Consider the following 12,736-nt stretch of genomic DNA (forward strand, 5'->3'; position numbering starts at 1 on the left):
CCTCTGTTAGAGGTGTTGTTTGTTGATTCGAGCCAATTGCTGACTATAAGAGTGAATGTTGCGATTTTGATGTCCTAGGACTGTGTGACCTTAGCCCTCTGTGCATTCTTTGTATGTGGTTCCCATGTAAAGCCAGTATCAGAGTCTCTGTCTGGTATAGGCTTGCAGGAACTGTGCTGCACCGTTTTGTATTTTCCCTGATAGGGATGTATGTTAAGGTTATTTTAACCAATTAAAATGAAAATGCTGATATCCCTGTCTTTTGTGTAGTTACTTATTTGGTCTCTACAAACTTTTCTCTCTTAAGGTTTTTTCATAATATATATTTTAAGGGTGTGCATTTTCAATCCTTTAAACAGGTTCAGCTGTGTCTAAATTAAGGGCCCAGCGCAATTCTAAAAACAGCCTACTCCCCTCATTCTTTTTAATAAAATTAAACAATCTTATCGGAATCTACGCCATGGAACAGGAACACAGCCTTTCAAGTGTGACGAATAGTGGCATCGCCTCCGTCATGGACTTGAGAGAAGCAGGCAGCGGAGTGAAATTCGACAACGGCGATTGTTTGATAAGCTTTTAATATGAGTTGGGATGGTTTCGCAGGGAGAGACTTTCATCCAAGCCCTCACTGAGAGACTGACAGGACTACTTAAAACTCCTGTCCCATGCCGAAGAGTACTACCCTCCATAAGAGACAAAAAAACAAAAATTAAAAAATTCTGACACCTCTCTGTCAATCTCCTGGGACAAAAGGCAAAGAATGACTGGGGGATGAGGGGAGTGGGAGGAGTATTTAAACCTTTGGCTGGGATGTCTTTGCCTCCTCCTGGTGGCCAGGTTCTTATTCCCCAAAAGTAATGAATGCAGCTGTGGACTCTTTCCATTTAAGAAGAAAAAACAAAATTTATGCTTACCTGATAAATTTCTTTCTTTTGCGAAAAGGATTCATCCTAACTTGTGGGATATTGTCCTTCCTGACAGGAAGAAGCAAAGAGAGCACCACAGCAGAGCTGTCTATATAGCTCACCCCTAAACTCCACCCCCCAGTCATTCGACCGAAGGCCAAGGAAGAAAAGGAGAAACTATAAGGTGCAGAGGTGACTGAAGTTTACATAAAAAAATACTATCTGTCTTGAATAGACAGGGCGGGCCGTGGACTCGGTACATCGCAAAAGAAAGAAATGTATCAGGTAAGCATAAATTTTGTTTTCTTTTGCAAGATGTACCGAGTCCACAGATTCATCCTAACTTGTGGGATACCAATACCAAAGCTTTAGGACAAGGATGAAGGGAGGGACAAGACAGGAACCTAAACGGAAGGCACCACTGCTTGCAAAACCTTTCTCCCAAAAATAGCCTCTGAAGAAGCAAAAGTATCAAATTTATAAAATTTTGAAAAGGTATGAAGCGACGATCAAGTCGCAGCCTTACAAATCTGTTCAACAGAAGCATCATTTTTAAAAGCCCATTTGGAAGCTACCGCTCTAGTAGAATGAGCTGTAATCCTTTCAGGAGGCTGCTGTCCAGCAGTCTCATAAGCCAAAAGGATGATGCTTTTCAGCCAAAAGGAAAGAGAAGTCGCCGTAGCCTTTTGACACCTACGCTTTCCAGAATAGACAACAAACAAAGAAGATGTTTGACGAAAATCTTTGGTTGCCTGCAAATAAAATTTCAAAGCACGAACCACATCCAAGTAGTGCAACAGGCGTTCTTTCTTACAAGAAGGATTAGGACACAGAGAAGGAACAACAATTTCTTGATTGATATTCCTGTTAGTAACAACCTTAGGTAGGAACCCAGGCTTGGTACGCAAAACCACCTTATCAGCATGGAACACAAGATAAGGAGAGTCACATTGTAATGCAGATAGCTCAGAAACTCTTCGAGCTGAAGAGATAGCAACTAGGAACAAAACTTTCCAAGATAAAAGCTTAATATCTATGGAATGCATGGGTTCAAACGGAACCCCCTGAAGAACTCTAAGAACTAAATTTAGACTCCATGGCGGAGCAATAGGTTTAAACACAGGCTTAATTGTAACTAAAGCCTGACAAAAAGCCCGAACGTCTGGAACATCTGCCAGACGCTTGTGCAACAAAATAGACAGAGCAGATATCTGTCCCTTTAGGGAACTAGCTGATAATCCTTTCTCCAATCCCTCTTGGAGAAAAGACAAAATCCTAGGAATCCTGATTTTACTCCAGGAGAAGCCTTTGGATTCGCACCAAAAAAGATATTTACGCCATATCTTATGATAAAATTTCCTCGTAACAGCCTGAATCAAGGTATTTATGACTGACTCAGAGAAACCCCGCTTTGATAGAATCAAGCGTTCAATCTCCAAGGAGTCAGTTGCAGAGAAATTAGATTTGGATGCTTGAATGGACCTTGAATCAGAAGGTCCTGTCTCCATGGCAGAGACCATGGTGGAAGGGATGACATGTCCACCAGGTCTGCATACCAAGTCCTGCATGGCCACGCAGGTGCTATCAAAATCCCTGATGCTCTCTCCTGTTTGATTCTGGCAATCAGACGTGGAAGGAGAGGGAAAGGTGGAAACACATAAGCCAGGTTGAACAACCAGGGTACTGCTAGAGCATCTATCAGTACAGCCTGAGGATTCCTTGACCTGGAGCCGTAACGAGGAAGTTTGGCGTTCTGACAAGATGCCATCAGATCCAACTCTGGTGTGCCCCATAGCCAAACCAGCTGAGCAAACACCTCCGGATGGAGTTCCAACTCCCCCGGATGAAAAGTCTGACGACTTAGAAAATCTGCCTCCCAGTTATCTACACCTGGGATATAGATCGCTGACAGATGGCAAGAGTGAGCCTCTGCCCATTGGATTATCCGTGAGACCTCTATCATCGCTAAGGAACTCTTTGTTCCAACCTGATGATTGATATAAGCCACAGTCGTGATGTTGTCCGACTGAAACCTGATGAATCTGGCCGAAGCCAGCTGAGGCCATGCCTGGAGAGCATTGAATATCGCTCTTAATTCCAGAATATTTATCGGTAGGAGAGCCTCCTCCCGAGTCCACAAACCCTGAGCTTTCAGGGAATTCCAGACTGCACCCCAGCCCAGAAGACTGGCGTCTGTCGTCACTATAACCCATTCTGGCCTGCGGAAACACATTCCCTGGGACAGATGATCCTGTGACAACCACCAAAGAAGAGAGTCTCTGGTCTCTTGATCCAGATTTATCTGAGGAGATAAATCCACATAATCCCCATTCCACTGATTGAGCATGCATAGTTGCAGTGGTCTGAGATGCAAGCGAGCAGACGGAGCTATGTCCATTGCCGCTACCATTAGTCCGATAACCTCCATACAATGAGCCACTGACGGCCGAGGAATGGAATGAAGAGCTCGGCAGGTGGACAAAATCTTTGATTTCCTGACCTCCGTCAGAAATATTTTCATGTCCACCGAGTCTATCAGAGTCCCTAGAAATGAAACTCTTGTGAGGGGGGAAAGAGAACTCTTTTTTACGTTCACTTTCCACCCGTGAGACCTTAGAAAGGCCAACACTAAGTCCGTGTGAGACTTGGATAGTTGGAAGGACGACGCTTGAATTAGAATGTCGTCTAGATAAGGCGTCACTGCTATGCCCCGTGGCCTTAGAACTGCCAGAAGGGACTCTAGCAGCTTCGTGAAGATTCGCGGTGCCGTGGCCAACCCGAAAAGAAGAGCCACAAACTGATAATGCATGTCCAGAAAGGCGAACCTGAGGAACTGGTGATGATATTTGTGGATAGGAATGTGCAGATACGCATATATTGACCCTCCTGGATCAATGGTAAGATAGTTCGAATGGTCTCCATCTTGAAAGATGGAACTCTTAGGAATTGGTTTAGGATCTTGAGATCCAGAATTGGTCTGAACGTTCCCTCACTTTTGGGAACTATAAACAGATTGGAGTAGAACCCCTGCCCCTGTTCTGCTTTTGGAACTGGGCAGATCACTCCCATGGTAAAAAGGTCTTCTACACAGCGTAAGAACGCCTCTCTTTTTGTCGGGTTTACAGACAATTGAGAAAGATGGAACCTCCCCCTTGGAGGGGAATCCTTGAAATCTAGAAGGTATACCTGGGCAACAATTTCTACTGCCCAGGAATCCTGAACGTCTCATGCCCAGGCCTGAGCAAAGAGAGAGAGTCTGCCCCCTACTAGATCCGGTCCCGGATCGGGGGCTACCCCTTCATGCTGACTTAGTGGCAGCAGCAGGCTTTTTGGCCTGTTTACCCTTGTTCCAAGCCTGATTAGGTCTCCAGGTTGGCTTGGATTGAGCAAAGTTCCCCTCTTGCTTTGTAGCAGGGGAAGAGGTAGAGGGACCACTCTTGAAGTTTCGAAAGGAACGAAAATTATTTTGTTTGGTCCTTGTCTTATTTGACTTATCCTGAGGGAGGGTATGACCCTTCCCTCCAGTAATGTCTGAAATGATCTCTTTCAATGCAGGCCCGAATAGGGTCTTATCTTTGAAAGGGATGGACAAAAGCTTAGATTTAGATGACACATCAGCTGACCAGGACTTAAGCCATAACGCTCTACGCGCTAAAATGGCAAAACCTGAATTCTTAGCCGCTAATTTAGCAAGATGAAAAGCAACGTCTGTAATAAAAGAATTAGCCAACTTAAGAGCCTTAAGTCTGTCCAAAATATCATCTAGTGGGGTCTCCATCTGAAGAGCCTCTTCTAGAGCCTCAAACCAAAAGGCAGCTGCAGTGGTTACAGGAACAATGCATGCTATAGGTTGAAGAAGAAAACCTTGATGAACAAAAATTTTCTTTAGGAGACCCTCTAATTTTTTATCCATAGGATCAATGAAAGCACAACTGTCTTCAATAGGTATAGTTGTACGCTTAGCCAGGGTAGAAATAGCTCCCTCCACCTTAGAGACCGTCTGCCATGAGTCCTTTATGGTGTCAGAAATGGGAAACATTTTCTTAAAAACAGGAGGGGGAGAGAACGGAATACCTGGTTTATCCCACTCCTTAGTAACAATGTCCGAAATCCTCTTAGGGACCGGAAACACATCAGGGTAAACAGGAACCTCTAAATATTTGTCCATTTTACACAATTTCTCTGGAACTACAATAGGGTCACAATCATCCAGAGTAGCTAAAACCTCCCTGAGCAATAAGCGGAGGTGCTCTAGCTTAAATTTAAATGCTGTCATATCTGAATCTGTCTGAGAGAACATCTTTCCTGAATCAGAAATCTCTCCCTCACACAGCAAATCCCTCATCCCTACTTCAGAACATTGTGAGGGAATATCAGATACGGCTACTAAAGCGTCAGAAGGCTCAGCATTTGTTCTTAACACAGAGCTACTGCGCTTCCCTTGCAACCCAGGCAGCTTAGATAAAACCTCTGTGAGGGTAGTATTCATAACTGAAGCCATATCTTGCAAGGTGAAAGAATTAGACGCACTAGAAGTACTTGGCGTCCCTTGTGCGGGCGTTACTGGTTGTGACACTTGGGGAGAACTAGATGGCAAAACCTGATTTCCTTCTGTCTGAGAATCATCTAATGCCAAACTTTTATAAGTCAAAATATGCTGTTTGCAATTTATAGACATATCAGTACAAGTGGGACACATTCTAAGAGGGGGTTCCACAATGGCTTCTAAACAAATTGAACAATGAGTTTCCTCAGTGTCAGACATGTTTAACAGGCTAGTAATGAAGCAAGCAAGCTTGGAAAAAACTTTATTTAATGAAAAAAACACAATTTGCAAAAACGGTACTGTACCTTTAAGAGAAAAAAAGGCATACACAAACTGCAAAACAGGTTAAAATTGCTTCAATTTTTCTGAAATTTTAACAGTGTACCCACTAAGCTTTAGGAGTATTGCACCACAAGTAAATAAGCAATAAACCCCCAATTGACAAAACCGGATTGAAATATGTCTAAAACCGGTAAAAAAAAACCTAAAGCAGCTTGCCACAGCTCTGCTGTGGCCCTACCTGCCCTTAGAAAGCGATAATATGGGGTTTAAAGCTTCAATTAGTCCCTCAGAAGACTCTCAGGACCTCAGGAGAAGTTGCTTGCTGCTTGTAAATGTAGGCCCCACCCACCTCACTCGATGTTGCTGGGGCCTACACAAAACTAACAAACCCTGCCTGAAAGCCATGTGGGTTATAAACAACCCCAAAGAACCCTCAAGCAAATGTCCCATAAAACAGAAAACGTTACTCCCAGACACAAAAACGTTTGTCCCAAATTCACATAACAAACTAAGTGCCCACAAAAAATGAACCCTTTATGCAAGCTAGTAAACACCTCTGATAACACTAGGATTACTGCTTCCCCTTCCCCTAATGGGGACACTGTCAGCCTTTCTGAGTTAACACAGTCTCTGCAGAAAATATGACTGAACATACCTCATTGCTGTATAGCAAGAAACCGTTCCTCACACTGAAGTTTTCCTGTACTCCTCAGCTCATGTGGGAACAGCAGTGGACCTTAGTTACAAATGCTAAGATCATCATCCTCCAGGCAGAAATCTTCATCTATGTCCTGCCTGAGAGTAAATAGTACAACACCGGTACCATTTAAAAATAACAAACACTTGATTGAAGATAAAATAAAACTAACAGTTTAACACCTCTTCTCTTTACTCTTCCTGCTTAGAGTCAGCAAAGAGAATGACTAGGGGGTGGAGTTAAGGGGGGAGCTATATAGACAGCTCTGCTGTGGTGCTCTCTTTGCTACTTCCTGTCAGGAAGGACAATATCCCACAAGTTAGGATGAATCCGTGGACTCGGTACATCATGCAAAAGAAATATAATGATATGAGACTTATTTGAAATGTTTCTTACAAAACATTTAAATGCCTAGAAGTAATACGAGTTTCTTTGGAGTTGCAGCGCTTTAAACTAAAGTACTGTAATAACCATTGTTATTTAAATCTAATAGATATCTACAGGGGGTCAATGAAATCATCTTCACACACACACACACACACATATATCCAGAAAATAGTGATGTGGTTCATAAGATCGCTAAATATTCATATAAATATTTATACTATAAATAGAACGGTTAGTTAAGGAAATTGTACCACTTGTTGCAGCTTTAGTGGGGGAACTATGCATAGTCAGTAACAGCAACATATATATACAAAGATCCATGAACCGATAATGCTTCTCTGCATACTTACGCCAATATAGAAGAGAGTGACACCATCTCTGCAGTAAGGTGAGCCAAGTAGACGATGAGGAAGACAAACAGCGGTTCAATCATACGCACACGTTTAGTGAATCTCGTTATGAGGGCAAGTAGAAAGGCAAAGACTAGGCCAATGGCTGTGCCTCCAAGGCTCACTACAAAGAAGGATACTGTGACACAGATGAGACAATTTATTAGCTAATCAGAGTAGGACGCATAAACTCATAAACTCATTTTATAGAGATACTAAATTAAAGGACCACCGAATACATATAATAATTGGCAAATACATAATAAAAAGATAATGCAATAGCAATTAATTTGAATTTGAAATGAGCAGTAGAATATTTTCTGGCAAATTTCAAAGTTTGCCCAATTTTCCCTCCCCTTTTACTATGTGACAACTATCACAAAATGCATATAAAAATAATGTATATAAAAATAATGTACACGTTTCGATAATGGAAGTATATTTACTTTTTTTTTTTATAACTGCATGATTTATCTGAATCATTAAAGGGCCAGTAAATGTACCAAATAATATTTTATAATTCTGCACATAGTGCAGAATTATATTACATTAGCTTAGCGCTAGCTTTATAAAACAAAGGGCTGCATAGATATTTACCTAAGAAAATTACTTTTACAGAACGCCGCTCCTTGCTCTACTTCAGAAGCACATCGTGGCATGCTGTCTATTCAAAGCCGGCCCGACCGCGCCATTAAACTCATTCTAGCTTTCTTCTGCTCTGGTCTGATAGCGGGAGCGAGCTAGATTGAGTTTAATGGCGCAGTCGGGCCGGCTGTCAATAGACAGCGTGCCACGATGCGCTTCTAAAACCCCCCATAAATTATGCTTCCATGATAATTTCCTTTTCTTTTGGTGGAAAGAGTCCACAGCTGCATTCATTACTTTTGGGAAATAAGAACCTGGCCACCAGGAGGAGGCAAAGACAACCCAGCCAAAGGCTTAAATACTCCTCTCACTCCCCTCATCCCCCAGTCATTCTGCCAAGGAACAAGGAACAGTAGAAGAAATATCAGGGTGAAAGGTGCCAGAAGAATAATAAGGACGCCCCACATAAAATTACGGGGGGGGGGGGGGGAGCTGTGGACTGTTTCCATCAGAAGAAAAGGAAATTATCAGGTAAGCATAATTTATGTTTTTCTTCTTAAATGGAAAGAGTCCACAGCTGCATTCATTACTTTTGGGAAAACAATACCCAAGTTATAGAGGACACTGAATGCTAAGACGGGAGGGTACAATAGGCGTCCTATACTGAAGGCACCAAGCCTGAACCTCTACCCGAAACAAAACTCTGCTTCGTTCGAAGCCGAGAACATTTTAGAAGGAAAAGCCTCAATAACACTGACTCGCAGTTAGTCCAGAGACCAAACTAGAGACCGCAAACTGACTCGACTGAGCCAACAGTCCTCTAGGAGACACCGTTGCCCAACAAACAGTCCTCCACCACTTATCTCCACAAATGAAGGCGACACCAGCCGAAACCCCCAAGAGAAAAAAGCAAAGGAGAACCGAGGAATCCGAAAGGTCCCCTAATACAAAAAAAACACCTCCATGAGTGAGCCCAGCTCACAGAGACCCAAAGGGGCCCAACAGGGAAAGGAGGCCATGCCTATACCACGCGAAACCCGGGATAAGACCGGGCACAGAGACAGAACAGACGCCTCTCCAACATCCTGCAAGCACGGATTGCAACTGAAGAGGCAAAGTCCTCCCAGTGCCAAGAATACTAAGGCATTCGACCATAAAAAAGTGTGTAATACACCCAGGCAAAAAACCTTAAGTTTAAGAACACAGAGTCCATAACAGGACGACACAGAGGATACTTGCGAGAAAGAAGAAGCAGTTAAGTAAGAAACAGACCGCAAAAGCAACTCCCAGAGAGAGGGCACGCTCCAGGCAACCTAAGTCGCTGGACCTACACACAGGTCCCTAAAAACGGGGAACACAAAACCTCAATACCCTAGCAGACTAAGCTAACAGGATAGACTCAACAAAGGTCACACATCCAGAGGAGACTGCGACCAAACGCAGCTCCCTAGACCGCTCGGCCATCCTGACCTGCAGACCCACAGCCGGCTGGCCCAACCCAGCCTCAGGGATCCAAAACAAAAGAACAAAAGAATCCCGAAACAGGTGCAGGAACGAGCGTAAGAATAGCACAGCCATCCCCACAGAGTACAAGTACAACCCGACTCTGAAAACAGACAACAAGGCCATAGACCTACGGATCTATCAAATAAAAGCCCAACAAGTCTGCATGGAGCCAGCAAGATCCCCGGGGAAACCAATCCCACCTTTCCGCTTCCTACCAGGAGAAGCGCCAAGCATAGACTCCATCTCCATAGGGAGGAGAATATCCCCTAAGGGACTATGCCGGAAAGACAACAACTGCCCTCAAGGCCCGAAGCCACCAGCTAATGGGAAGAGAAATTCCCAACACAAAAGTCCTAGAAAGGCCTCCCCGACAAATAGCTTGCCAAGCAGAGGCACAGCCAACCCATTCGCCTGCCGAGCAGGAAATACACGGGAACACTGGCAAACTGACCAGGGGAATTCAACCCTAAGACGCACCAGAAATTGGAAATCCAGTGCCAGCAGCTGGGTATGAATCAACCACCCTTGAGGCTCAAGCCACATGGCTTACCACCAGAGGACATGGCCACTCTGTGTCAAAGAGTAAAAAATACTCCGAAAACCAGGCCAACCATGACCAGGTTAGGTAGATGGAGCAAGGACATCGCCCAAGTTCCCACTACCGTGGAACATCCCGACCAGCCCTGAGATCCAAGATTCCAAAACCACCCAAGACTGGGTCAGGAAAAAGGCCAAGCGAAGCTTCAGCAACCGTAAGTCTCAGGGAGAAAAACAGGTCCGGGCACCTAATAGTTCAGGCAAACCTTACCCTAGAACTAAACACCCCAACCGGCCAAAAGGCCAGACACAAGGGCATGGATGCATATCCAGAGAATCAGGATAGCGAGAAGAACTCGAAAGCTCCGACCAAAGGAAGGAACCACCCCTAGCTAAAGTCCAACGCTCCAAGAAGCAAGGCTAAAAGTCGTACGAAGATACTTCTCAGAGCCTTAGGACAACCAAGGGAAACCTCAAGGTAAAAAAATCCCACTAGCAGGACTAGTCTCCCTAACACCTCCGCACAAGCAGAGGACACAAGGAAGAGAAGGCACGAAGCCTACCCAGCTCCGGAAAACCCAGAACTAAACCAAAGTCCCCACAGGGAACAACCATCACCCGGAAACACAGATCCCTAAAAGGAGATCCACTCACCCAGAGGCAATGGAAGAAGACCCAAAGGCCACTTATAACTCAGTCAAGAGTAGGAGCTGCATCTAGATATACTAGAAAACAGCTTACCCGGACACCTGCAAGGTGCCAAGAGCTGCAACAGGTTTCAAACAGCTATCCTGTACAATCTGTTGGATCAAGCCGAAAAGGACAAACCAGAGGCCTAAAAAAATGAAGGCCAAACCGCTCCATAGCGGCAAGGGGCATTAAGCCCTCCCACCCTCCACCACATGGGGGAGGAAACTCTAAGGTCTGATAAAATCAGATGTCAGATAGAGTGATGCAGCGGAAAAACTCCCCTGCCCAGTCATCTATGACTGAAGGCTATAAGGACTGAAACACTCCTTCCCACCTCACTGACCCATAGGTCCTCTCGAATGCTTAGTTGAACATTGAAAAACAATGATAACCTGAGCACTCGGCGCTTCTACCGAACCAGCCGAGCAGAACAGCGCCACGTGTCTGAACAGCGGCAAAACCAAACGAACCCACAGGACCAGCCTGCACCTTGGGTCTAAACCGGCCAGCTGCGTAAATTCTCCCTCGTAGGGAAAAAACAGAAAACAGACATTTTCAACAGAGAACTAACATGTCCAACAACTTCCAAAGAAGTAATAGAGAGTATCAATCCCAGAAAGTTCCCGAAGGAAACAAAATGAAATAAAAGACATCCCATCGGATATAAATAAAATCAACCTGGAGGTTAACGCCCAAAAGGCACAGGCCTACCCGCAGGACTAGCCAAACGGAGCCCTATCACACAAAACTGGGAAAGATCTCAAACAAATGACAATCAGGAGATTACTTCATCCCCACATGTCTAATGAGGTGCACCATTCGAATTATTAGACTGAAATTCCCCATAGCTGGTAACAATAGGGTCATTCAATAACTTAAAACATGTCTGAGCAACTTACGAAGGCACGCAATCCTGTAACAGAAGGCACAACACTCAGGGACAGATACCACCGAAGGGAACTGTAGAGGCCCTCCCCAAGGCGGAAGGCTCGGGACAATAGGGCATGAGCACATTCTCAAATAAACGTCTGAACTCTGCAGACGAACAATTGCCAACATTATGTGAAAGCGAAAATGTGCTGCAACCTCCGGGGGAACTATAAACTGGGTTACCCGCATGTGCAGAAGTATGATTTGGTAGGTAACTTGACTCTCGGAGGACAGGACCCCCAGAGGCAGATGGCTCAGCAGTCCCTTGATTCCCTGAGCCCGAGGAACCAGACGCTCTGAAAACGGAACAAAACTGGTTGACAGACGTCAACGAGGCCCCTCCGGATTCATCACCAGACACAGAATCCTCTGTAACTGAATCTGAAATTAACACAGTCTCAGCATCAGAATCCTCCATAACTGGATAGAGGATATTTAAATATGGACTAAAGTAGTGAAAATTAAAATGGCACCGGACACCCCCAATGGCTAGGGCACTCACCACCTCCTATGACCAGACACCTGCGGACTAGAAAACTTTCTTCGCCACATGGTCGGGAATGCGGAAATGGAACAACGAAACGTAGCCACGCCCAAAAACAGGGTGAACCGTACAGTCCAAACAAGCGCGCCCAACCAAAAGGCTGCGTCACTTCGAAAAGCCTCAATGTTCCAACCAGTAAACATCGAACATAAGCAGGTTGAATCACATAACAAACATGATTATAAACCCCCCCTGTTCAATAACCCCCACAGGAGATATTAACCCTCGATTCCAAGATACTAAAAGAGACTCACTGAGACCCTTATGTATAGTTAGACCCGCAAGGTGGTAGCCTCTTGGGAAACATTCACATTACAATATATTGCAAATAAAGTAAAATGAAATGATCTTACCCCTGGGACGAAAGACAAAGAATGACTGGGGGATGAGGGGAGTGGGAGGAGTATTTAAGTCTTTGGCTGGGTTGTCTTTGCCTCCTCCTGGTGGCCAGGTTCTTATTTCCCAAAAGTAATTAATGCAGCTGTGGACTCTTTCCATTTAAGAAGAAAACAGACCTGCTCAGTAGAGCAAGGATCGGCGTTCTGTAAAAGTAATTTTTATTAGGTAAATATGTATGCAGCTCTTTGTTTTATAAAGCTAGCGCTAAGCTAATGTTATATAATTCTGAATTATATAACATTAATTGGTATGTTTACTGGCCCTTTAAACTTTACTTTTGACTTCAATTGCCCTTTAATTAGTACATTCTGCACCTTGGGATAAGTGCTGAAGATTCAT

At 44.3% G+C, this 12,736-nt stretch overlaps 1 protein-coding gene across 1 annotated transcript in view; it reads right to left on the reverse strand.

Moving 5' to 3' along the window:
- SLC9A5 (solute carrier family 9 member A5) overlaps positions 1-12,736 on the reverse strand; it is a 378,033-nt gene that overhangs the window by 167,749 nt on the left and 197,548 nt on the right. Inside the window, exon 5 of the mRNA XM_053719439.1 lies at positions 7,168-7,345. Coding sequence (XP_053575414.1) covers positions 7,168-7,345 — 178 coding nt within the window. The remainder of the gene's footprint in view (positions 1-7,167; positions 7,346-12,736) is intronic.

The sequence above is a fragment of the Bombina bombina genome, chromosome 1 (assembly GCF_027579735.1).
Source record: "Bombina bombina isolate aBomBom1 chromosome 1, aBomBom1.pri, whole genome shotgun sequence".
Classification (NCBI taxonomy): Eukaryota; Metazoa; Chordata; class Amphibia; order Anura; family Bombinatoridae; genus Bombina; species Bombina bombina.